This window comes from Sprattus sprattus, assembly GCF_963457725.1.
Source record: "Sprattus sprattus genome assembly, chromosome: 17".
NCBI classification, from domain to species: Eukaryota; Metazoa; Chordata; class Actinopteri; order Clupeiformes; family Clupeidae; genus Sprattus; species Sprattus sprattus.
Genome location: NC_137915.1, coordinates 8,939,333 through 8,951,153, shown reverse-complemented (window position 1 = coordinate 8,951,153; position 11,821 = coordinate 8,939,333). Strand labels below are relative to the sequence as shown.

General features: G+C 46.3%; 1 protein-coding gene across 1 annotated transcript in view; it reads left to right on the top strand.

Annotated features, from left to right (window-relative positions):
• The window catches only part of arhgap29a (Rho GTPase activating protein 29a), a gene marked incomplete at its 5' end in the record, with an annotated part of 44,990 nt that extends 34,881 nt beyond the window's left edge, over positions 1–10,109 (top strand). The window contains 10 exons of the mRNA XM_080855053.1: positions 665–837; positions 3,339–3,470; positions 5,149–5,250; positions 5,698–5,861; positions 6,141–6,329; positions 6,434–6,571; positions 6,729–6,961; positions 7,357–7,672; positions 7,788–7,899; positions 8,025–10,109. Of these exons, the coding sequence (XP_080711179.1) occupies positions 665–837; positions 3,339–3,470; positions 5,149–5,250; positions 5,698–5,861; positions 6,141–6,329; positions 6,434–6,571; positions 6,729–6,961; positions 7,357–7,672; positions 7,788–7,899; positions 8,025–9,109 (2,644 nt within the window). The 3' untranslated portion in view covers positions 9,110–10,109. The remainder of the gene's footprint in view (positions 1–664; positions 838–3,338; positions 3,471–5,148; positions 5,251–5,697; positions 5,862–6,140; positions 6,330–6,433; positions 6,572–6,728; positions 6,962–7,356; positions 7,673–7,787; positions 7,900–8,024) is intronic.
• Between the last annotated feature and the right edge of the window lie 1,712 nt (positions 10,110–11,821).

Sequence of the window (11,821 nt, the reverse complement as noted above, 5' to 3'; positions counted from 1 at the left end):
TAGATTTCCCCGTCTGGCATTGGCTTTCACACCGTGAACTCGTAACTTTTTTAGATCCACATTCTCCCGCGTGACTTTGAAAATCCTCGCTGGTGAGACGGAGTTTTAAAGGGAGTCTTTTTGTCTCGGTGGGACTTGTAAAACGGAGTCCGCGTCCGGACGGGGTGGCAGTGACGACAGACGCTGGTGCGGAGGTGACAGGCTTTTGTTGTTTCGAGAAGGTGGAGTGGAGTCCCGTTTTGTTGACTTCCTCCTGCCAGATCCTGCCCGCTGATCAAAAGGGGCCACAGGCTGACGGCAGTGTGGGAAACACAGAACTTCACACGTCAGCAAGGTCACCACCACCACCACGTGTCTGTGACTGATGGAAGGCGTGCTGTCTACCAACACTTACCAAAAGACACAAACATTCACACACACCCCACACACACACACACACTTCCTAGGAGAAATCAGGTGGATGAGTTTAGATGTGAATGTGTTGAACTGTCAGATCACAACTCAAGTAAATGTAATTTTTACTCATTGATGAATCAAAATGGTTGCTCCAAAACACTAAATAAGGCATCCACTTTCACTCTCTGAACCATTCTGTTGCCTTCATATCCTCTATAATGTCTGAATGGTGCCTTGACGAGCAGGGTTTCTTTTTTCACTTCCCCAGGTTCCCCTTAAATAAGCAGTCGGTGAACTGCAGCCACTCTTCCCACGGGAACCTGTCGCAGATGTCTGTTACTTCAGGTGACTTCCTGGGCACAGACGAGGTGGAGAGTCCGGTCCACACGCGGCCGGCCAAGATCGCAGAGAGGCGCTCCAACAGCAGCACAGACATCCAAGGCAAGTCCTCTCTGCCGGACAAAAACAAAAACAGCTTTCTCCCATAAATTCAACAACAACAACAACAATAGAGTAGAGGCAATTTCTGGCATTTTTTTTCTTCCAATTCTCTTATTTGATTTTATACATTAGATGGAGGACAGGGCTCGTTTCTCCCATAAATTCAACAACAACAATAGAGTAGAGGCAATTTCTGCCATTTTCTTTTTGCCAATTCTCTTATTTGATTTCATACATTAGATGGAGGACAGGGCTTTTACTTCAGAATCGAAATGGATTGTATAAGCGATTGTGAGGAACAGTCAGTCAGCAGAGGATGGGTCTAGTCAGGATTCATATTCTTTAACACACACATTAAATCTTATGGCACTCTTTTCCTGGTAAAAGTAAAAGACTAGTAAAAGACAGGATCCCATTGCTAATGCTAATGTTTCCTAAATACATCTTTGGGTAAATATAATCAGATTCCAGTTAGTTAAGATTGCAAATAAAGCACCGCAGAGATACGGTCATAACTATCTTGGAATTTTCCTTAAGTGCTTTTTGTATGTTTAATATCCTGTTCTGGCATGAAGACATTCCACAGACTTTTTTGACACATTCTGTTCCCTGTTTTGATTACCATTGTCACTCCCTCTCAGAAATGCAGGGGCAGCACTTTTGCGATGCCGATTCAAATTGCATTACAATAGAGCATGGCTCACTTCTGCTAAATGCTCCCTTAAGTGAGTTAGTCTGCCGAATACACACCCAGAGATCCCCCTCCTCCCCCTCCCCCTCCCTCTCCACTTTGCTTAGATTGTTCCCTGCTAATGAGTTCAGATCATATCTCCCCCACACACACCTCTCCCCTAATACTAACCACCTCTTAGAGCCAGATGAATGTGTTAGCATTGAAATGAAAGGGAGCCATTGACAGGCTGTTGGCTTCACAATGGCAGCTGGCTGTGCTGCAGATAGGAGATTAGGCTGCTTGTGAAGAAATGGATGAAACTTTTTTAATGTTATTAAAGGCTTCCACCACAGATCCCACTTTATTTTTTACTTATCAGTAGAAAAAAATGTCCCTTCTTCAGATTCAAAACTTTATAAAGCTCATTTCCAAAGAGCTCTCGTCTTCTGTAGAAAGCACTTCAAGGTTCTACATGAGTCGTTCTTAGACTAATGTTATGAGATGATGAAATGAAATGATGAGAGAGGATCTGTGCTTTGTGTGTTTGGCATTAGGGTGGCCTTGATCTCGGGAGATAAGGGCTCACCTCTTGCTTCAGACTGAAGGCATGGCTGCTGCTAATGAGGAGGGCGGGGGTGGAAGTGAGGTGGGCCGGGAGATGTGATCTCAGCTCAATGGGAAAGGTGCCAGCGCCCTGAGGGGTGACTTGGGGAGCCAGCGAGGCTGGAGACGATGATGAGTACCGTGTGTGTGTGTGTGTGTGTGTGTGTGTGTGTGTGTGTGTGTGTGTGTGTGTGTGTGTGTGAGAGTGAGAGAGAGAGAGAGAGAGTGGGTGTGTTGAGGGGTTAGCCTGTCTCTGCTCCCTGCTGGGTGCCATCAGGGCAGGGCTGCCGAGGTCGTCCGCATGGCAGGAGATTAGCGTCACCTCGTCCTCTGCTGACTCCTTTATTTACAGAACCTCCCTCCGTCCGTCTCTGGCTCTCCCTCCCTCTCCGCCCCTCTCACTTTTAAACCCACGTCTCAGGGTTAAGGGCTTTTCTCTCAGTCTAGGAAAACATGTCTTAAGACTCGGCACCTTAAAGGAGTACTCTGCTATCAAGCTAAAGCTAACTAAATGTTGGTTTAAGATTTCAGAAATAATCCACCTTTGATTTGAGTTTGGGATATTTACACAGAACACTCATTCAGTTTCCGTTCAGTCCCTTACACATCACAGAAGATTAATTTGCAGACGTCTCTTATGTGATGACTCACATGATAAACTGAAATCCTGAATTTTCCAAGGATAATTCACTGACCCCCAACCTCACAAAATGAAATATTTGTCTGTTTATCATCAAACAACATGTAACTATGTAAGTAAGTAATTATCTATGACGTGTTCAAGTGCCGTCAGTTACTGTCACGCTAAAGTATTTGCCTTGTGCACACAAACAAGATTGGCTCGTGTGCTGTCACCACATGTCAGAGGCCCCCTCTCCAACATCAGCTTCTACATGAAACCCTCTGCAACAAGCTAAAGGGCAGCCAGGCTTTATCAGATAGAGACGCCTGCGTTAGCATCGGCATTTGCATCTGTAATTAAACATTGATTATATTCCTGGCACATGGCAGGCCTGAGATAGATCCATTGATTAGATATGCATATGTCAAGATAGGAATCATAAAAGGTCAAATGACATTGGTGAGGACAAATATACCGTAAAGAAGGTTTTAAAAAAAGAAAACGTCGGCCGAATTTAGTTTCAACATCTTCAGCAACAGTATGTATTTGTGTAATACTGACTTTCTTACCATCTCTCTCTCTCTCTCTCTTCTCTCCCTGTAGCTCTGAGGATACAAGGCCCATTCAGAGCCTGGGGAACGGGTGGGAATCAGGGTGGAGGGATGTGCAGCGACTCCGAAAGTGCAGGCGGAAGCAGCGAGTCCCGCTCCATGGACTCTCCTACCGCCAGCCCAGGTACACATTCTCTCTCTCTCTCCCTCCCTCTTACTCTATCTCAATGTCTTTCTCTCTCCCTCTCCCTCGTACTGTATCTCTCTGTCTTTCTCTCTCTCTCCCTCTTACTCTAGCTCTCTGTCTTTCTCTCTCTCCCTCTTACTCTATCTCTGTCTTTCTCTCTCTCTCCCTCTTACTCTATCTCTCTGTCTTCCTCTCTTTCTTTCTCTCCCCCCTTTCTCCCCTGGAGTAGTGCATACTCCCTCTCTCCTGGGTCCTCTAATACTGCCATACCACAGTGGTGATCTAACTGTGTGGTTGTTATAAATGGTGGATAGGCAGAAGCAGGGTGAGTTGCCAGTCATAGGCGTTAGCCCCCCTGGCCTATTAACACACTGATTACCCTGAGGGCATCGTCATGCACAGCTGCCATCGCCTTCCATCCCGCCCCCTTCATTCCAAACGATGAGCCTCTCAGACACAGAGATGATTGATGGCTGTGGCGCCTCCTGAAAGTGTTGACACGCAGACGATGCGTCATGAGCACCATGACAAGACTCACGTTTCGCCTCGTGTACACGTCACTTCAGCGATGTCGCGACCATACACAGTGAAATTGTCCTTCCATTTGTCAGAATCAGAATCAGATTTTATTGGCCAAGTAAGTTTGCACAAACAAGGAATTTGACCTGGTGAACTGGCTCTCAATGTGCTTACACAAAATATACATAACAACACAATACAATAACAAACACAATACAAAAACAAACAGTGCATGGTCTATGAAGTTTAAGAAAGTATATACAGGAGCTGTGAATTGTTACAACAGTAGTGCAAAGAAGAAGTGGAGAGTGCAAGAAGTCATCTTGGTAAAAAGTCAAAATATAAGATTGTAGCCTAAACCAAACATCTTAATAGCTAAAGTGGCAATGCACTTTAAATCACTACGCCATCAGACAGCAACCGTTCTTCTCGACTCCTCCCTTTGGTCTTGCACCATTATCAATCATTACATTGCGTGCGGAACACACAGCTCGTTGGCCTATGAAATTAGGGCCCACTGTCCAAACAGGGAATACCAGCAATCCACATTTCCTTCAGTGTTAACCTGGCAACCAACACCTATTTGCATGGATGAGAGGTGTAAAGCCTTTTAAAACTGAGTGGCATATTACCTCTCATTGCATATCCAATCCGATGTCTAATAGACCCTTAGTGTTGATTAACTCCTTTTGTGCTGATTTCATTAAACAACAAATCTGGCCATCCATGGAGGGTCACTCCTTTCATTCTTCCGTCTCATGGCTGCTTTTGTCCTGACATCCTGTGGAATTCCAGGAATGCAGGGGTTGATATGTCTGGGATGGGCGGCTCAATCAGGCCATTATCAGCCAGTCTAGGAGAGCGGGTGGAGGGATTGATCAGTGAATGGAGGTGTGAATCACCCCTTGATGCCCCTGCCGGGGGGTCTCCTGCTTAGAGCCATGATCCCTCTGCATAACCCCCCCCCCCCCCCCCTCCTCCCACTCCCCATACTCTGATACCTCCCCTGATCTGACAACACTCCCCCTCAGATCAGCCCTCGCTTGATAAAACCCCCAGATCAGTCCTGGAGTGGTGGACAGTTGACAGGTATCCAAGGCAGCCAAGGAGGTATCTGCTGCTGGGATGATCATGGGATTTTTCTGTTTGCCTCCAGGGGACTTCAAGAGAAGGCTTCCGAGGACCCCCTCCACGGGCACCATGTCCTCGGCAGACGACCTGGACGAGAGGGAGCCCCCGTCCCCCTCCGACAACGGCGGTGAGTGTCAGCCCGGTGTAGAGAAAATTACACAGTCTGCATGTGAGGTCAACCCTTTTTGCCTGTGCGTCTGTCAGTTCGCTGTTCCTTTTGTTGTCACGTCCTTTGTGTGAAAATATGCAGACGAGAATGTGTAGAGTGTAGAATTTTAAGAATGTCCTTTATAGTGAGCAGTTGTAGGTATTCATCACACACACGCATACTGAGTGGGTAGTATAGACTTTTTTTTGGCTTCAGCAAAACAGTGGTGTAAAGAGATTGCATCGTGCTCTTTGAGGAGGTAGTCATGAAGAGATTGTTTTTCGGAAAAAAGGTTTTCATTCACCTTTGTTGGAAATGTAGTTCACTGCAAGTTCACTTCAGGAATGCTGAGAAAAACGCTGCCTGGCTGTCGGTTGGTCGAGGTGCTAAGACTGTTGTGCTTGTCGTCTTTTCTATCGCTGTCAGGCTTGAGTGAAATGGTCACAGAGACTGCCAGCTCTCCTGGACCTTTCCGGAATGCGCAAATGTCCAAGGCGTCCCAGACACATAAGCTGAGGAAGCTCCGAGCTCCGTCTAAATGCAGAGAGTGTGACGGCCTGGTTGTGTTCCATGGAGCCGAGTGTGAGGAGGTGAGTACACACACACACACACACACACACACACACACCCACACACACACACACACACACACATACACACACACAACCACACACATCCCTCATACTCAATGACTTCTTAAAAGGTCCTTTTCTCTCCATTTAGTTAGCTCTCTCTACTTTGCATAAATCAAATTAGTTCCAAGCATTCTTGAAAGTGGAGATTTCTTTTTAGATGTTTTTCTTAAGCGGTTACACAACGCTCAGGGCCCTTGCTTGACTTCGTTGTGCCACGGTTCTTTCTCCACCCAGTGTTCCCTGGCCTGCCATAAGAAATGCCTGGAAACGCTGGCCATTCAGTGTGGCCACAAGAAGCTCCATGGCAAGCTGCACCTGTTTGGCATCGACTTCGCTCAGGCGGCCAAAAACAGCCCCGATGGCATTCCTTTCATCATCAAGAAGTGCACATCGGAGATCGAGAACAGGGCGCTGAACATCAAGGTATGGACGCATGAACGTCTCTCCGACTCTACTGCTGCTGGAATGGTGTGTCTAGAGTGGCAAGTAACCGTGAAGGACCCTTTTGTTTTTGTTTTTCCTCAAAGGGTATCTACCGGGTGAATGGAGCCAAATCTCGGGTGGAGAAGCTGTGCCAGGCGTTTGAGAACGGCAAGGACCTGGTGGAGCTCTCTGACCTCTACCCACATGACATCAGCAATGTCCTGAAGCTCTACCTGCGACAGGTGGGTACCATCTATGGAATGCAGTGGCCAATTTCTCCTATATAGTTATTCTAACATTTATATCCAAAGGGCAAAAATGTATGAAGCAATAAAGGCTGAAGTAATTAAGCCAAGGTATTTGCTAAGCTAATGTGTGTTCTTGTGCCGTCCCATGCAGCTCCCGGAGCCGCTCATCCTGTTCCGCTACTACAATGACTTCATCGGCCTGGCCAAGGAGAGCCAGAGCATCATCGTGGAGGAGGTGGAGGCATCGCGCGGGTCGCTGGCCTCAGAGACGCGGCAGGTCAGTGTGGAGCTTAACCGCGTCCTCTTCAAGATCCGAGACCTGCTCCGACAGCTGCCGCCAGCCCACTACAAAACACTGCAGTTCCTGGTGGAGCACCTGCACAGGTATATTTATACTTACGCTCATTCCCTTTATAATGCTATTTATAATATAGGTATATATATACTAACTCTCATTCCCTTTATAATGCTATTTATAATACAGGTATATTTATACTAATGCTCATTCCCTTTTATAATGCTATTTATAATATAGGTTTATATACTATATGCTAACGCTCATTCCCTTTACCTAGTTGTAATTGTTTTATTTTGCTTGACACATGCACAGTCTCATAAAAGTAGAGTTATCTCACAGATAGACTTATCTCACAGATAGACTAATGCAAACTTTATATTGCTAATACTATGTAAAATTTTGTTCAACATATAACCATTAACCAAAATTCATGTGTGGCTTTTAAATACCTAATTTTGTTGTTGTGCCATCTTCACTCCAGGGTCACAGAGAAGGCTGATGAGAACAAGATGACAGCCAGCAACCTAGGCATCATCTTCGGGCCCACGCTCATCAAGCCACGGCAGACTGACGCGGAGGTCTCGCTCTCGTCGCTGGTGGACTACCCCTACCAGGCGCTCATCGTGGAGCTCCTCATCCGCCACTACCAGATGCTCTTCGACGCGCCCCTCAGCCCCCTACCCGTCTCGCACACGGCTGGCGAAAGCTCCCCACTGCCCAGCAGGTCGCGCCTCACGCCCCAGGAGAAGGAACGGCAGCTCAACCGCCACTCCACATCTCTGGGTGACATCAAGGAGGTGAGTCTCACCCAGCAGTACACGAGGGGTTCAGAACTCTAACCCTCCAGCTTTTTCGGATGATGAAATGGAGTTTCTAGTCCATAGGAATGATACCATTTCTGTGTCTTTCCAGAAGCAAAATGCTAAGATGTATAAGAGGCATTCCTCTGTGATCCCCTCCACACATCTAATGGATGAGGTGAAAGAGGTCAAGCCCAGGACTGACGGGAGGGAATATGTTCCTGGTCAGTATTGGTGGCAGTGCTTAGAGAGCTCCTAGATAACAGCATGCATGTTTGGATATAAAAAAACACAATTTTTGATGATTGTTGTTTAATTGTTCTTTTTTTGTCTCTTTAATTCGCAACAGTGGTGGATACAGATGCAGCCACCATCAATGGGCTCCTGTCTACCAGCAGCCCGGAGATCCAGAGCTCGCCTCGCTTCCCACGGACAAACCACGTCTCCTCCATCACCTTCCCCGTCACTTCCTCGGTCTCGCCCACCAGCCCCACGCCTGGTTCAGGGTCTGGCTCAAACCGGGTGCAGCTGCGCCCTCCGCGGCCCAAGCTATCATCCCGGCCCGTCAGCCTGCCGCCCGAGCGGCTCCTGAACGCCCGCAACGCAGCCGACGCCACCGCCCGCGCCCAGCCACGGGACGCAGCCATCGAGGAGGCCTCGGAGGAGGAGCCCCAGCCCCAGCAGCAGCAGCAGCAGCAGCAGCAGCAGTTGCAGGTGCAGCAGCCACGGTCAGGGCTAAAGTCGCGCTCCGGTACGACTCACTACCGCAGCACCTACATCGACACGCAGACGCTGCGACGCAAGTGGGACCGCGAGTACAAGCGCTATGATATCACGGCGCGCACCGCCATGATCGTGGCAAAGCTTCCAGGGCCGGAGGCCAGCGCTGGGGTCGACGCAGTGGACGGGATCACGGGGGTCACCACCACCAATACCATCCAGCTGTCATCATCTGTGCCCTCGTCAGCGGGTTACCTCGATCGCACGTCCGGATATGTCAGCTTAGGTCGACAGGGCAGGGCGGCGCTTAGGCGGGAGGGGAACGTGAGCGAGTACAGCCCCGTGCCGACCGGTTTCCGAGCCCCACGCACTCTCCAGCCGCCCCCCGGAACCTTCTACAAGCCTCCCGCCGTGGGCCGGGCCAAGTCCCTCACAGAGATATCAATCAAGCCTAGTGGGCCTGCAGCATCAGCGAACAGTGCGGAGGATGACGATGAGGATGACGACGACGAAGAGGAGGTCCTGGAGATCGAGGTGTCCGTGGATGGGCCGTGCCCAGACGCTGAGACCCAGAGCTCGGAGCCCCACTCCCCATCCCAGTCTCCCAGCTCCAGCCCCGAGGAGCTCAACCAAAGCGAGACCAAGCCCGTCTACCAGAGACTCCGGTCGCGCCGGCTGCAGGAGTTTGAGCACCGAGAGGCCCACTTCGTATGACCTCACTTTGACATCGAGTCAGTTTCCTATGGCCAGTGTTGACTGGCTGAGAGGTGCATGGCTATATAAAAATTGTGTCATATTGTACATGAAGAACCACACACAGAAAACAAAAACTGAACTAAACTGTGAGGAGAACACCACGGAAGTGTTATATATAGTTAATATATTCCCTGTTACCTGGAGTCTACAGGCTGAATTGAGAGAGGCCAAGTGGATGAACGGAAAAAAAACTCAAAAGTATGCACTTAGTTTCAGTCGTGTGTCGCATAGTGCCCTACTATAGGTGAAGCGGTTTGCAATGTGTTTACCAGATGGAGATCAGCAACGGAGAAAATATGAACAGTATGTTCAGAATGAACAATATGTATTTTTTAACAAAACAAAACATTAAAATGGGACTGCTAAACAGTTATGGCAGACAGAAACTTTATAAACTGTGCAATTGAGTTCACTTGGAGAAAATGAGACTGTTGTATAAAATGTATTGTTACTATGCCAAAAAATAATTCAACTGTTACTATTGTGTGTATTGTCACTTTATCACCACTGTTTTAATGCACTTACGAGGCTTAATCCAATCATCCCCAATTGTTTTTGTACATATCTACCATTTTTTGTAATGCAGTATTTTATTGTACATGTGCAGTATTACTTTTGTTCAAGTATTCAAAGGAGAAATGTTTTAATTTGATATGCTGTATAATCAAAAAATGTAATACAATATTTTGTATTGAACCGTATGTCTAAGTTACATTACTGGATAGCTGCCTGAAATGTGTGGTGGATATTATGGACAATTAGTATCATACTTTGGGAGGGACTGTAGCTAAACCTCATGAAAGATTCCATGAAATCTTTTTTTTTTTATATTGGCTTTAATATCTTTTTAAGAAACATTAAAAAGTTAACTGATGTATGATATGGTGTTTTGTACAAAGTATATTGATATATTTTGCTCAGTTCTGAAGTAGGGTCTAAAAGGATGTTTATATGTCAAAACTACTTTTGTGATAACCGCAGACCCCACAGATTAAGCTGTAGTAAGTGCATTTTCTATGTAAACTGTATATCCCTCAGTGTTTTATAAAATATTATAAAAAGGATGTCTCTGCTGATTTTAAATGTTTTAACTATTCTCCACCATTAGGGCACATGTCAGAATACTCTTTTGTAACTTATTAAAACAACAGTTGATAACTCACAAATTTACAAACGTATGTCAATGGTCATTTGTAATGTGTTGTAGCCTACAGTATTTGAAAGCATATAAAGTGCACTACCAAGTAATCGGTTTAACAACCTTTATATTGACTTGTGGCAAATTTTAACTTTTAAATGGCGCGAATGATTTTTGGCCATTTCCGTTTGCCAATGGGGTGCAGGGTCATCGCACGTGTTAAACTATTTAGCACGTAAAGGCCATGGCCCACGGTTGCTAAATCTCACTTTTAAATAAATTAAATTAATTCTCATGTGAATTTGGCGTGAAGATCAAGGGCTCTATTTACAACCCCTCTGCTAAAGCAAAACGCACCGCTTACACCTTAAATTTGCTTTTACATTAGGCTACTCGTTGATCGCCCACTCGCTGCTGGCAAAAGGTCCGTAGCCAAATGGATGAAAGGTGTGAGTGAGTTCTCAGCATTCAGAGGGGGGATTAAAATAATCTGATTACAGCTCCCAGTAGGATCGCAAGAAAGCGGCAGCGCGCACTCCAGCATGTAACGCCAGGCCAAATGCCTATTGTTAAACATTTTAGGAGATGTTTCTCTGCGCGAATATGTATCCCCTGTGGTGAGTAGGCGTTCTAATTTGTATTTGTTTACCAGAAGTATTCTGACATTAAGGATTAACGTCTGCAATCTGCCAGTGAGTGTATGAGATGAGTGAACGCATTGCTGACAGATGGGTGTTGCATAACGTTGTCACGTTGAAAAAGTGCTGAAGTAGCCTATGTTTTATTGTCATGCCCCAGGGCACGAAAGCATGTCGATTCTTAAAAGGAACGTAATTTAATTCTACCAAGACGACAAAATACAATTACTTTACTAATGTGTATTATCTAACGGATACTGCGAATAACGTTACAGTAGTGCTCCGTGCAAGTGTAAAGTCCAGAAGCATGACTATTTGCCTGGAAAGATTTACGTTAATAGATAGAACAATTACTTTAACAGATAGATGCCAGTGTTTCCATGTCGCTGTGTAGTGTAGAGTCTCACCCTGATGGTTGTTAAACGAGTAATCTACTCACGGGTCTGGAATCTCCGTTGTTGAGCCCACAGGTGCCTCAGACACCTGACTGTATGCTCGCCATACGCGCTGCTTAAAGCGATAGAGAGAAAAACCTATCATTACCGCCTACACCTCTTCAAACAAAGAAAACACATGGACAGTTTGACAGAATGTTTAAAGAGTTTAAAGAATGATGTTATACCAGTGGTGGCGTTTGTCTGTTTCTTACAGGTATGTTCATCCATACTTTGCCTGTCACACAAGCCTGTCTGGTGTTATTTTTCACTGTAGGAAATGCAGTTATGACATAACAGCCGTGACACTACTGGTAGCCTTGTAGGTCAGGTCAGGACATTTCCATAGTGACCACTGGAAATGTCTTTCTATGATCCAGTAAGGTTGTGGGCATAATGCTGTTCAATGTGTAACATGGTTCCATTCCAAAAATAGGATCGGGAGAGTGCAGCCAATCAT